Source organism: Ornithodoros turicata, chromosome 1 (assembly GCF_037126465.1).
Source record: "Ornithodoros turicata isolate Travis chromosome 1, ASM3712646v1, whole genome shotgun sequence".
Classification (NCBI taxonomy): Eukaryota; Metazoa; Arthropoda; class Arachnida; order Ixodida; family Argasidae; genus Ornithodoros; species Ornithodoros turicata.
This window is the reverse complement of record NC_088201.1, coordinates 54,896,227-54,909,790: the sequence shown is the minus strand read 5'-3', so window position 1 is coordinate 54,909,790 and position 13,564 is coordinate 54,896,227. Positions and strand designations below refer to the sequence as shown.

Genomic DNA, 13,564 nt, shown 5'->3' with positions numbered 1-13,564 from the left:
TATTTATCTTGCAGCGCTGTGGTGATTTCCATAACTAAAATACACGGTCTCTCATTTATGTGTCCTGTGTAGCTGGTGCCAATGGAGATGGAATGGCAGTGGTGCGTTCCTTAGAGACGTTTGACCGTGAAACTCAAAAGGAGTATCTAGTGCCAATTTTGATAAAAGACAATGGAAATCCATCCCTGACTGGGACATCAACGCTCACCGTGATCATTGGGGACGTCAATGACAACCGCATGCATCCTGGGAGCAAAGGCATCTTTGTTTACAATTTCAAAGGTACGTGTCATGTTCTTTAAGGTTGCATGATGTACTGTTGATTGTGACGTTGACTATCTAGTCAGTGTGCAATATTTGTTCGATAGTTTGTGCATTAATAGAGGGATAATTTGGACATTGCACAGGAGAATCACCGCCAACGAAAATCGGCAGGGTACATGTGGAGGACCTTGATGACTGGGACCTTCCAGACAAAACATTTTTGTGGGAGAACAACAATCAGCACCCTAACTTTGAACTGGACGAATACACTGGCATGATCACCATGTTGAACTCAACTGGCCCAGGAACTTATTTCCTACGTTTCTTTGTCTACGACCGCATGCACACCATGGATGTCCATTCTAACGTCACTGTCACTGTCAAGGAAATACCTGAGGAAGCCATCTATAACTCTGGGTCAATCCGTGTGGCAGGTATGTGTTCATGTGGTTTGTCAGGCTTCTATGGTAACGGTTTGTGAATCAGTTTATGAAGGAAGCAGTCGAGCATAGATCCATAACGTTCAGGGACGACAAGAAAGACATTTTTTGTGTGTGTTTCCTTGTTGTCTCTAGTCTTGGGATTTTTCTGATGGTCCATCTTCTTGTTGCATCTGATTGTAGTGTGCTCGCTTTGACTCAAAATCACCACAGGCAACGTATGCACACGATCTGCTCGAAACATAAACACGTATTGTAGACCTCTTCTCAGATGTGAAGGGGGCATCCGCCAGAATTCATCTTCCAAAGAATTGTACAATATTAAACTCACTGCTTCGATCACTTCTTAGGCATCACTGATGAAGATTTTATCCGTGTCTGGGACTGGAAAAAACAACGCCAAGTGAAGAGCAAATATGAGATCTTCCGTGACTTGATTGCTGAGCGTATCAAGACGAAGCCTTATAATGTAGACATCTTCAGCATCATACTAAAGCAGGCAAGGCCTCCCATCACAGACATCCGCTTCTCAGCCCACGGTTCTCCTTACTACAAGGCCAGCCTGCTCAACGGCGTTGTTGCTGTAAACCGACGGGAGGTAATCGGACTAACGTTCTTGTGTCTGAATGATGTACTTACCCGTAGCACTGGGACATTTCAGATTGAAGAGAAAGTGGGTATCAACATCACAATGGTTGGCATCGATGAGTGCCTCTTCGAGAACCTCAACTGTGAAGGGAGTTGCACCAATGTGCTCATGATTGACCGGAACCCAGTGATGGTAAACGCCAATCGCACTGCGTTTGTCGGTGTGAATACCTGGGTAAAGGCGAAGTGTACGTGTGGAGCGCGAGACTTCACTGAGATTGAGTCTTGCCGTAAGCGTCCCCCTCCATGCTACAACAATGGGCGCTGCTTTGACACCTACACTGGCGTCAGGTAACTTTGAGCTATTTTAAAGCATCTCAGAGAAACAAGTTGCATTATGGCTATGAGTGCATGTTGTACTGTCATGGCCACTCTTAACTAGAACCTGAAGTTTTAAGCTCTTGAAGCCTGAAGAGCCGATTCTTCCCCGAATTGAAGGTTGCCTCTTTGGGGGAAATCCGATTATTTTTACTCGGCAAATTGCCCTCACTGAGACATCTGTAAGAATGCACACTAACTTGTTTGGCAGCAAATGCAGTTACATCACCATTTGTACCAATCCAGTACAGTTAGTTTGACTAACTGAGTCAGATTTCTCCCCGAATTTAGCATACTGGAAGTTTTTTCACCCAAATTCGCATGAATTTACAGCACATGTTCATTTACCTGATTTTTGCCCCCCGAATATAGAAAAAAATATTTCCCGAAAGCTTCAGGCTCTACTCTTAACCTATCTCCCCTTTCCGTAACCTCGCTCCGATAAGTGCACGACTATCGGAGAACAGTGAAAATAGCAATGGACCGGTCGACTGTGTCTTTGGGGGTGTCGGTTGCAGGTATGGTATCGTTTATTGACAACACATGTAAGAACAACTGCCCAAGTGCAGTGAAAGAAACTCCAGGAAATCATTCAGATAAGTCTCAGATAAGTAGTGTTCTTCCATTGTGGTTCAGCCGTTTTTTTTTTTCAGTAGTGTTGTCAACGCGTGATACCATGCCACCATCCGGCCATCCCCAAAGTGACAATCAGTCCAATGTTGTTTTCACCGTTCCCCATAGTCGAGCGCTTATCGGAGCGAGGCCACGGAGACTGAAGATTGGTTAACAGTGGACACAACAGTACATTCTGCATTCAGCTTCCATTTAAAACATTAAGTTTAAATCCTCTCTGAATATGTAAATTATGATTTCCTGTTATTTGGTACAGTTGCCGCTGTCCTAGCGGTTTCCACGGCCCTCAGTGTCAGCAGACAACGCGCCACTTCAACGGAAAGGGTTGGGCGTGGTTTCCTCCACTTCAGCAGTGCGAGGAGTCTCACCTCAGCCTTGAGTTCATGACGGAACGTCCTAATGGGCTCTTGCTGTACAATGGACCCATATCTAGCCCGGACCCAGGAGAGATTGTCGTCCAGGACTTTATTTCTCTAGAGCTGAACAATGGGCGTCCTCGCCTGCTTCTCGACTTTGGATCTGGAACAGCTGAGCTCTACGTAGATGTTGAGGAGACCCTTCATGACGGTACTTGGCATCGGTTGGATATTTTTTGGGATAGGCAGGTGAGTGCACAGGCAATTTCTTGTGAACCTCTTGTTGCCGTGTTCAGGTGTTCTTAACGCCTCTTCTAATGCAGTCAACTAGGCTTATGGTGGACAACTGTATGTCTGCACGCAACCACGAAGGAAACCAGACAATTAATCGCTCCCGGTGTGAGAACACTACGCAGATTCCAGAGTTTAATGAGTTCCTCAACGTCAACACACCCTTGCAACTTGGTGGTACCCACGTGGGTAAGGACCTCATCGCCTACAACTGGCGCTACCGTCATACGTCAGAGGGCTTCCACGGTTGCATCAAGAACGTTATTCATAACAGTGATGTACGTCATCTAGGACTACTCCATTTAGATCCACTTTATTGAGCCTATGCATTCTGCAGATGTACGACCTGGGCTCACCAGGAAGCTCATTTAACAGTGTCCCTGGCTGTCCTCCTGCCGAGAGCTCTTGCAGTGACAATTCCCTTCATCAGTCATGTGGCCACGGGTACTGCCTGGGTACTTACAAGACAGCGGAGTGCATCTGTGACCCTGGTTGGCATGGGCCAAACTGTGATAGAGGTGGGATATTAGAAATGTTTAGGGCAGTGCAAATAGCGAAATTTGTGCTTGAGTCAAATGCGAATCTAATATTTCCGGGAACATTCATGGAACGGCTTTGAAATGACGCGATACTCCCAAATTTTAGTTTTCTAGTCATGGCCTTCTGGTAGAGCCGTTATTGATGTGATCACTGCCATGGCCTTCTGGTAGAGCTGGTATTGACGTCATCACTGCAGTCTGCAAGCATGAAAGAAATACAGTGGCCTATCGTGCCTACCAGGCAACTGGTATATCCGGTTGCCCAAAATACCGGTCCCTCTACAGCTCACCCTATCGGCGAAATGCGGTGAAATCAACAGCAGTGCCGCTGTGCTCCAACCATGGTGGCTCCTTTACACCTTAGCACCATCGCAGTGGGGTGCTGGCACTGAGAAACGAAATTGTGTCTGAAGGAAGTGGTGCCTACAGCGATGTGACTAGCCACCTTTCACTGAGCTCTTAATTTTTTTTCTCTGACATTTAGATTTTAAACAAGACTGTAATGTGCATGTGATTTTGAGTGAAAAAGGTGTGTGTTACGATCATGCAAACATGCATATGTGAGTAAATGTGGTATCAGGACATGTGAATCCCAACTGCATGATGTAAGGTGAATACTTTCTGTGCTGAAAGATTAGTGGCACTGTTTCAGTTTTTCGACCATAACTCCCACAGATGATATCTCAGTGCATTAGCTCTAGTTGAAAATTATCAATGTGAATGGCACAGAGCAACAACTGACAATATGCTATGTTCATGAATTGCAGAGACACAGTCAAAGATGTTCCAGCAGAGTAGCTACATAAAATATGCACTCCCGTTTGACCCTCACCCTTACAAGACTGACATTCAGCTTCAGTTCCGCACGCGTCAGAAGCACGGAGAGCTGTTTCGCATCACCAGCAAACATGGCCGTGAATATTGCATCCTCGAGGTGGGTCTGCATTCTTTGTGTGTCATACCCCGTGTCAGATGGGCGCACTTACGGACTTAACGGTTACGGTCTCAAGTCCATACGGTCATTAAACTCTTGCCAGACTGTCAGTCGTACGGCCTTTGTGACAAAACTGAGGTGTAAGGGCAATGGAGCTTCTGCAAGACAGTTTACGGCATTCCCCCGAAACTGTCCAAATCTCGTTACCAAACGCCACAAACAAGATGTCGCAGATTTCCTTCAGTTCGAAATAAAATGTTTCTACGAGACGTAATGTTCTGCAAACCTTTTTCGTGCTCAACGCTTCGAGCTTTCTGGTGAATATTTGCACTTTGCTTCTCAGTATATCTCGTCAGTTTGTAGTGATACCCTTGAACCACTGCACTCCGTGTCATCGGCATCCAAAACTGTGCACGCACAACAAAGCATCGAAATTGCTTCAAAACAATTATCGCTTGCAGTTTCTTTTTCTCTTTTTTTTTTTTTTTTTTTCAAATTGGCCAAGTGGAAACCAAACGTTGTTTTCGAGTACTCACAGTGAGAACAAATGTGATTTAACTACATTTCATTCAACGTTGGCAGATGTGTTTATCGGTGTAGACATCACCGGCAAAATGCCTTCACGGATACCGTCTGGCAACCTCCAAGGGTTTAAGGGCATATTTCAGATACGGCCATTTGTTAATGCCGTTGCCTTAAAGGCCGTATGTGTGCCTGTCTGATAGAGGTATCCGAGTGGACTCCATGCTCTGACCACGATTGTCTGTCGGGACATTTTCTCTATGCAGATTCGAGACAGAAAGCTGCGCTTCCGCTTCAACCTGGACAGGACACGTGCGTCAGAAGAACGTGAACTGTGGCTTCCTCATGTGTCAGTGAATGACGGTCAATGGCACACTATCCATGCTCTGCGTTTTGGTGCCTCGGCCAGCTTATCACTGGATGGTGGTTCTGGTCGTCGCTTTGCTGAGCTGCTTGATTTTCTGAGTCCCCATCAGCACATGTGGGTGGAAAAACAAAATGTTGTCGCCGGAGGGGACGTTCAGTATGTCGGCCCCGGTGTCACCGTTGTGGATAATGATTATCAGGAAGGTTTGTTACTTCATGCATACATTTAATGGTGATAGCAGTAATCAATGCATGCTGTGGAAGCTATTTAGGGCCAAAAGTGTTTGGGCTTACTCATATTTCTTCAGGAGCTTACTTTCCAAATGTAGCATTAAAATCCCCCGTCTTGGTTACAATAAGAGAACTCCTACTTGGTAAAAATACCCAGTTCCGTTTTCTCTGTATCTAATTCTAGAGTATCTAACACTAGTCATGCTCATAATGCAGTCATTAGTCGTGCTCATCCAAACAAATGTGCATGAGGTATAGGCACAGCAATAACTTTTCGCTCGAGGTGTCATACTGCATTTCCTGGTTACCGCCATGTTCTCTTCCAACCAAACTTGCAGCTGCTAGAGCAGTGTAATCACATTTTGTGTAGCAGTTCAGATGTACTTGCTAGAGCAGGAACTAGGCGAATTATCTAATTATAAGCCATCACTGATTAAGAACTTAAGGTTTAGAAGTTATCACTCCCAGTGCAACAAACTGCAGTAGGAATATTGCTCATGGCCATCACCATGTGACTTTGTTTCTCTCCAACTTACTGAATTTGAAAGTATTTGCCAAGAACTTCTTTTGAAAGCATAATTGTAGTGAACACTGCGTCGCTCGCAGTAAGGTACAATTCTATTGGTTCATTCACAGTGTCGATTGATGAGCGTGTCACTCGCGATAATTAGCTGCCATTTCTAACTGATACCGTTACTGCCAACTGCAACTGTTTTTAGGTTGCATGAATGACATCCGTTTGGACCAACACTACCTTCCCATGGAGAGTGGGTCTGAATATGCAGCAGTAGTGGAGTGGCGCAACCTGATAGATGGCTGTCCGTCCAATAACCCTTGTCACGGTATCAGCTGCCCACGACCCTTCGTCTGCGTGGACCTGTGGATGCTCCACGAGTGCAGGTAGGTAACACCTGCTCTGTATTGGTTCCCTAATTTGAAATTTGGCTTACTCAATAAATGTGCAACATGCAAACACTTGGAATGACCAAAACCACACAATAAACCTTGTGCAGTAGCAGTAGCTGCCTTAGGCATGCTGCTACTTATGCTGTTGCACACGGTAGCATGCAAAACTGTAGAGCTTATCTCTCGAAACTAGGAAGAACTATCTCTCAAAAACTTATCTCTCGAAGCCTAGGAAGGGACAACTTAGTAACAGAGTCGCCATGATGGATGCAGTAGTAAGCACGCTGTGCACTTTAGTGCACTTACTCCAAGGTGCATACATTGTTCCTACATTTTACCACAGGGGGCTGATTTGCTCGCATAATTGACACGCTTGTATAATGGACACACTCCCAGCTTGTGTGCTCAGATGTTTGTGCATAGTACATCATTTTTCCTGTGTATATATTTTCCCATTGAATATGAGAAGGGAGAACCAGCGATAAAGCAGTGTCTGGCAGTGTGTCAGGTAGTTGCAGGATTGGCACACGCGTGTGGCTCTTATATTACATGGCAGTTTCAGTATCACGGCAGTCGAAGGCTAGTTTTTGAGGACGCTTAGTGCACTGGTTCGAGAGAAGTGGGGCGAGTGCCACACCAAATTCATGGTTGACTGACAGGCGATGGAGGTTTTGATGGATGGAAGTCGACAAACCCCCCAAAAGGGAATGTTCACTCAAGTGCAGCTGCTGGTGCAGCTGGGGTATCCCCAGGATACCCCAGCAGAAGATGCGCAAAACATCATAGCTTTCTGCTGCTACGTGCGAGAGAGCTCGACGTCATGTCTTTTCGTGCTCTTCTAACCATGGGAAGTATCCTCGGCTTACCCACGAAATATTCCTTAGCAGACGACAGGGCTGATAATGTCGTCTGCTATGTGTGTAGTGCGCCGCTCCCGACATTCCGGCGCGGTTGGGGATGCTTAACATGATACATGATAGAATTTCCAGCGCGTGAGCTGTTTTTTTTTTTTCTTCCACTAGAATATTCCGTTGGCATGTCGCGCGTGCGAATATACAGTATCTGGAGTGGATGGCTACAGTGACACATTATCTCACGAAAAATGAAAAAGCGAGACAGCATTCACTAGACTGTTTAGCTGCAAGTGGATCTTCTTTGCCGTGGTATTTTTTTAAGATAACTGCAGTCTCTTCAGCACTTGCAAGAACGTGAAAATGCCTAGTGAGTCTGGGGCAGTGGTTCATATATTTTTGAACCAAATGGTAGTTGGATGTGCCTTGAGTGTTAGGTAATTAATGCACCCCGTCTATGGCACAATGGTTTTTGGTAAAAATACTGCTTGTTGTGCGAGTAAATGAGGTATAATACCTGTGCACACAATAAGAGCCAACAAAACCAGCAGTGCTCACTCACGAACAGCGCAAGCAAACACACAAAAGGGCGTGTTTGAGGGTGAAACCCGTTTTTATGCCCGGATTTACATCATTGTCACTTAGGGTAAAACCCAAAAACTAAGTTGGCAAAGCGCAAATTCAGCCGCTAGTACCGGCACTACAGGATGGTATGTTCCACATCTCATGTTCGTGCAAAATGCAAGAAGCACTCCTTGTGTTTCTTTTTTTTCACCACCTGCAAATCTCCTTTCCCACCCGATATTGCCCAATTTTACCCTGTTTTACGGTCCCCGAAATAACACCTAATTTTCACCCCCGATTTTAAAAAAATATCGTCCCTATTTAAAGTATGGCATTGATGCCAGTCTGACCTGAGGCTTCTGCTTCAGTCAAGCAGTGCAGCTGTTACTGTTGTATCTATCATGGTGACTTCCTAGCTTGGAGACTGTCGTTTAGTCTGGTGTTTGATCTAGCTTGGGTACATGCACTGGGGACATCAAAATCATGATTTGATCAAGTGTGTCTCCCGTAAAACCCACGTTTAATGAAATTTTGTATCTGATTGGTTCATCTTGTTTAGTGTTGGTTTCATTAGTTTTCATGCTACACAAGGTGATCATTGGGCAATTCAGCATTTGACTTGGTGTAATACAACACCCGTGTCTGACCTCTTCAATTTTGATGTTGAATTGCCTAAATAGTTGGTGGATGATGATAACAGTGTCGTGAAACCATGAACAGGCATAATCTAGATTACTGTTGGTCAAAAGTATGTGTCATTATAGTATCACTTTCTTGTGTCAGGTCACCAACATTGCCTGAGTAATTATAGCTGAAGGGCATTAAAACCAGCAATACAATAAATGGAGTGGTTCCATTGTAACACCTGTGTTAGGTATTTAACTTGCACCCATAAATTGCACTACGCCAATACATGTTGTACATGCAAATGCCCTGAATTGATTATCCTAAAATAAACCATGTTTTCCTATTGTTGCCCGAGTCATCTAGGTTGAGCCTAGTTCATGGTGAGATACATGCCAAGATCTTTTTGTATATGTTTGTTCTTTGTCAGCTCATTTTTCCTGTTATTTATGTGCATGGAGCAGATAGACCAGGGCTATTCATATATGGTGAACAATTTTTCATGGTACAAAGCTGTCATGCTGTTTTCTCAAACAGTTGCATAATATTAACTTGCATGCATTTCCACAGCATACATGTCATGGTGATGGTCTAATATGTGCTTCTCTTCACATGAAGCTTCTATGGTGACTAATGGAACTAATGCCTTATTTCAATGTTTTGATGCTGCCATACCAAGTCCCTCACTGTACAAGTGCTAAATACATATAAAGACAACTGAAAAATTTGTTTCGATTCTGCCAATTGTATGCGCTGCTTCGAGGCCTTTCCTAGTAGTGATACAGCTGCCAGTGATCACAAACAGTCCCTGTTTTTATGCATAACAAGTTCTTTTTAGTGTAGATTGATAGCCCAGTTTCATTTTCACAGCCAATGTTATGATTCCTATAGTTATTCCAGTAATATTATGATGGCTCCCTACAAAGTAGGCAAATTTTATTAACATAATTTTTCACGAAGGTACAAAAACGTTTTCTAGGGACAGGGGAATACTCTTGTGCTTCTTCTGACTGATATTTAGTAAGACCTAGCTTCTTTTTGTACTATGTACAACAATTCTAGGCATCCTGCAGACATCCCCCACCCCCCAAAACCCAATGCTTAAATACCTGAGCCCCAGAATTTTATGGTCAAATTAGGGATGAAAACAACTGTTGAACCTGTATAAGCATCCTTGAATACGTATTTGCTCAGCCCTGTTTGAGAGTTTGAGAGAGTTTGAGAGAGTTTGTCATCATTTGACACAGAGAAATTTGCTGACTAGTATTTAATGCTACTACCCTGGAAATTGATTTCCCATTAAAATAACCAAACTTGTAAAGTCATTTCATTGCTAATCTTGAGCAAATGGCATGCAGGTAGTAAGAGTTATGGAATAGAGGGTGACTTTACATCTAACAGACTAGACTCGGTGTATGTTACATTAATTGTTACTGGAGGGTTTTTAGTTTTGTCAAGAAAAGTTATCTTCCTGCTAACTGTACATCACACAGATAATCTTATGGTTTGTAGAATTTGTGATCAGCTGATATCATTACTCCTGGCTCCATAGCACACACATAGTCGTTGAGGGATGTGAAGCCTTTGAATGTGTAGAAAACTAGACAGTGTAACACTGTAGTGATTCTTTGTTGTGGGCATTGTCACGAGTAGCAATGAAGAATTCTTCCCAGCACCTAATAATTAACCGAAAGCTACTTTTTGGTAACAGTTAGCAATGTGTCTTGTTACTGATCCTAAGGTTGTGGGTTCAAACTCAGCAGAGGACGTCAATAACTTAGTACCATGGTGCAGGCTGCTAGCACGGTGTGCTAGCAATCCTCATATCAACTCGCCAAGCCTTTGCTCAGATACGCATGGACACCACTAAGTCTCGAAACATCTTTTGCTGTACCCCTGTCACATGGGCAGTCTTCAGTGGCCATTGAACACGTGCGTAGCGTGTCACCTTTGCAAAATATAACATTCTTCCCATCCACACTCCCATTCAAACAGGCAAATTGCCAGAATTGTATTTATTTGTGTCAGCTGTCAGTGTGAAAGAATACGAGAGAGGATGTGCACTAGAGCACTGTACGGGTCTGAAGTTCTGGCCCAACCTGTCCCATACCCGACGCCACAGTGTCTTACCCGACCTGTACCCGACGCCGCAGAGGCTTACCCAACCCTAGCCCGACTCGGTTGCCGAAAACTGCATAGGCAAATTTGTAATGCGTTTTCTCCAATAAGTTCGAACCTTACGGTAGTGACCTATGCTACAGCGTAAACGACGTGTACCTGGAACGTGCAGGCGCAGCCTTCGATGCGGTTTGTGCTTGCAGCAACACGTTCGCATCAAGTCTCGCGCGCCTGTCTGCAGTACACGCTGTGGCGAAAGCATGATCCTCAACATTGCGAAGTTGGGAATAGCGTGACATGTTGTAGCATCTTAGCAGAAAGACGGAGGAAGGGCCAAGGCACTTGCTTGCTTTGTTTTCAAGACAAATGTTGAGGACTAAATAATGTGAAAGAATGGTTCACAAAATCTCGGCCCGACTCAGGCCCGAGAACTTTTGGACTAGACCCGATCCCGGAGTCAAAACGACTTTGAGGCCCGATTTCAGCCTGCGTGCCTGGTCAGGGTGGAGTTTTCGTCCAACACGGCCCTTTGCGGTGCTCTAATGTGCACAGGCTGAGTAGCATCCTTGAGGCTTGATGTGTTGATGTGAGAGTAGCTAGCTTGGCGCAAAGATTACACATTTGACTGGCAATCGGAGGGTGCAGACTCAGGTGTAACTGCTGGTGCCTTTTCATCACCTGCCTTTCTCTAAATTTGTGCAACCGGGCATTGTAAGGTTTAAGTGTACTGCTCATCCACATTGGCCTCAGTCACTACTGCGTCCTCTAATCTGTAATCTGTGTTGAAATTATCTCGGAAGTTTCATGAGATATAAAATAAATAACAATCCCCTGTAGTAGTTACAAGTGATAATATCCAAATTACCTGGGCACAACAGCATTGGAAGCTCAGTTTTCCTGCTGACTGGTCCGTACAATTTGTGGACTAGTGTCAGACCAGGAGTAGTATTAGTTGGTAGTTTTATGCCAGTACAAATTACTCAGTTATGTTACCCATGAGGAGACACTTATGATGCAAGCCATGGAGGCTATGTAATGGGAAAGGTAGCATTCTCGATAAGAAATTAGAATGGCAGTACAGTGTTCAGAGAGTGTTTTGGGTCACTAGCATTCTCTGTGTCACTAATACGGCAAATTGCCTTCAGCAATTTCTGTCATTCTCTATTCCATCGCGGTTTTAAAGGGCCAATAGGTGATGAGGGTGCCCAATCTCCTTGCATATTCCTCGATTCTTATTTACATTGATGTGGAGGGCAGAAGTAGAGACTTTTATATATTCTTTGACTCAAAAATAGCAGGCTTAACTATGCTGAGTTTTTTATCAAAGCTCCGTGACGATGTCCATGGCAAGTAATGCTCCTTCCAGTGTGTTCTGGAAGGGATGTAACTCTCCTTTCCCTCATGGCTTTCCTTTCCTTCCTGTTTCCCTTTCTATCTGTTCCTCGCTGGCTACCGCATTCCTAGGTGTTCCCCGGGCTTTGCAATAACGGAGGATGGTAAAAACTGCACGGACGCGAACGAGTGCCTGAGTGACCCCTGCCTGAATGGAGGCACGTGCATGAACCGGCCTCATGGGGAGGGCTTCTACTGTCTTTGTCCCGATGGCTTTGGTGGTGACCTCTGTGGTGCCCTACGCCAGGAGAAGATCATGAGACTCAGCATGGCTGCTCTTGCGGCCATTTTGGTCTGTCTGCTCAACATTTTGAGTAAGTGTGTGGTTACCTCCTCCTCATCAAACACTGGAACTGTTATGGCATGGTGTTCACAACATTTCTTGTTGGATGGTTTTTCATCCGTGGGTGCTTGCGAATGGTAGGTATTATGCACAGCCGTGATATGAGTGTAGCAAAAGAGAGTGCTAACCCACACGAAACTTGCTCCCACGAAGGCACTTGACTCGCAAAAGAGACGCTACCGCCTGTTCCTTAACCGCCAATGAGTTAGCATGATTTTTTGCATACCACCTCAATTCGTGATGGCAGAAGCTCTTCCTTTTTATTTCTGAAACGTGCCACTTTGTGCGAAATATTTGGGTTGAGCATAATGTGGTGGCAAACCATTCAAAGAATGAGTTTTGCTGCACTACATCAGGGCACCAGAAATGGTGCTTTTAATCCTGAGGAGTGAGGAACCACGTGTCATTTGTGGTTGGATTAGAAATAATGAGTTGAGGGTTGGTACCAGGTGTATGGAAGGTTTTACGATGACTGAAGACAGGCTCAGTTGTGAAGACGAGGACGAGTGCTTAGCTGAGCCCTGCGGCTACGAGGGACAATGCGAGAACCTGCCTGACGGACTGGGTCACACATGTGCATGTGGGAACGCTTTTGTGTGCCACAATTGCACATGCTTTGACGTGGGCGCCGGAGTTCGCATGACTAATACATCCTTGGCCCTTGGAGTTGAGGCCCTACTCATCATCCTAGCCTGCCTCGTGGTGTATCTGAGTAAGAAGTTTGGTTCTGCTCTGTCTATTTTTCAGGATTTTTTTCAGGTCACCTGAAAGGGAGCGAGTAAAAAAAAAAACATTGAAATACAGTCGAGTCGAGGGAACATAACAACAGTGATGGCAAAATCCAATCATTATGTACAAGCTTTTGCAAAATAACCAGTGAAACTTATGTTAAGAGAGGTTCAACAGTATCGCAACACCAAACATGCATGTTTGTTGAATGAACAAGGATATTTTATTTAGCTCTAAATTAAAGCAGCCTTGTGGGCAGCCTCAAAGCTTAAAGCTTGTCCAACAAGATAATCTATCAACCCATCCAAGTATTGTGGTCGCATTCGTCATTGTCGTTTTCACAATGGAAACTGCATTGTTGCATGGTATACATTTTGTCCACGGGTACTGCATTGACAACTTTTTGTGCAATGATGCGCAACTGTCTGCCAACCAACATTTAGGAAGAGACCATACTTTGTGACAAGGATTTGCACAGTAGTGCCAGTACAAAAA

At 44.6% G+C, this 13,564-nt stretch overlaps 1 protein-coding gene across 4 annotated transcripts in view; it reads left to right on the top strand.

Moving 5' to 3' along the window:
• Positions 1–13,564, top strand: part of LOC135378262 (neural-cadherin-like) — a 366,541-nt gene that overhangs the window by 341,193 nt on the left and 11,784 nt on the right. For 2 of the 4 annotated variants that reach the window (XM_064611240.1, XM_064611241.1), the window contains exons 23-33: positions 73–282; positions 408–698; positions 1,055–1,302; positions 1,366–1,643; positions 2,560–2,908; positions 2,983–3,228; positions 3,288–3,468; positions 4,257–4,423; positions 5,212–5,515; positions 6,262–6,442; positions 12,790–13,052. In XM_064611240.1, coding sequence (XP_064467310.1) covers positions 73–282; positions 408–698; positions 1,055–1,302; positions 1,366–1,643; positions 2,560–2,908; positions 2,983–3,228; positions 3,288–3,468; positions 4,257–4,423; positions 5,212–5,515; positions 6,262–6,442; positions 12,790–13,052 — 2,718 coding nt within the window. Of the gene's footprint in view, positions 1–72; positions 283–407; positions 699–1,054; positions 1,303–1,365; positions 1,644–2,559; positions 2,909–2,982; positions 3,229–3,287; positions 3,469–4,256; positions 4,424–5,211; positions 5,516–6,261; positions 6,443–12,069; positions 12,312–12,789; positions 13,053–13,564 lie in introns of all 4 variants that reach the window. The other 2 variants (XM_064611242.1, XM_064611243.1) reach the window with 1 other exon arrangement.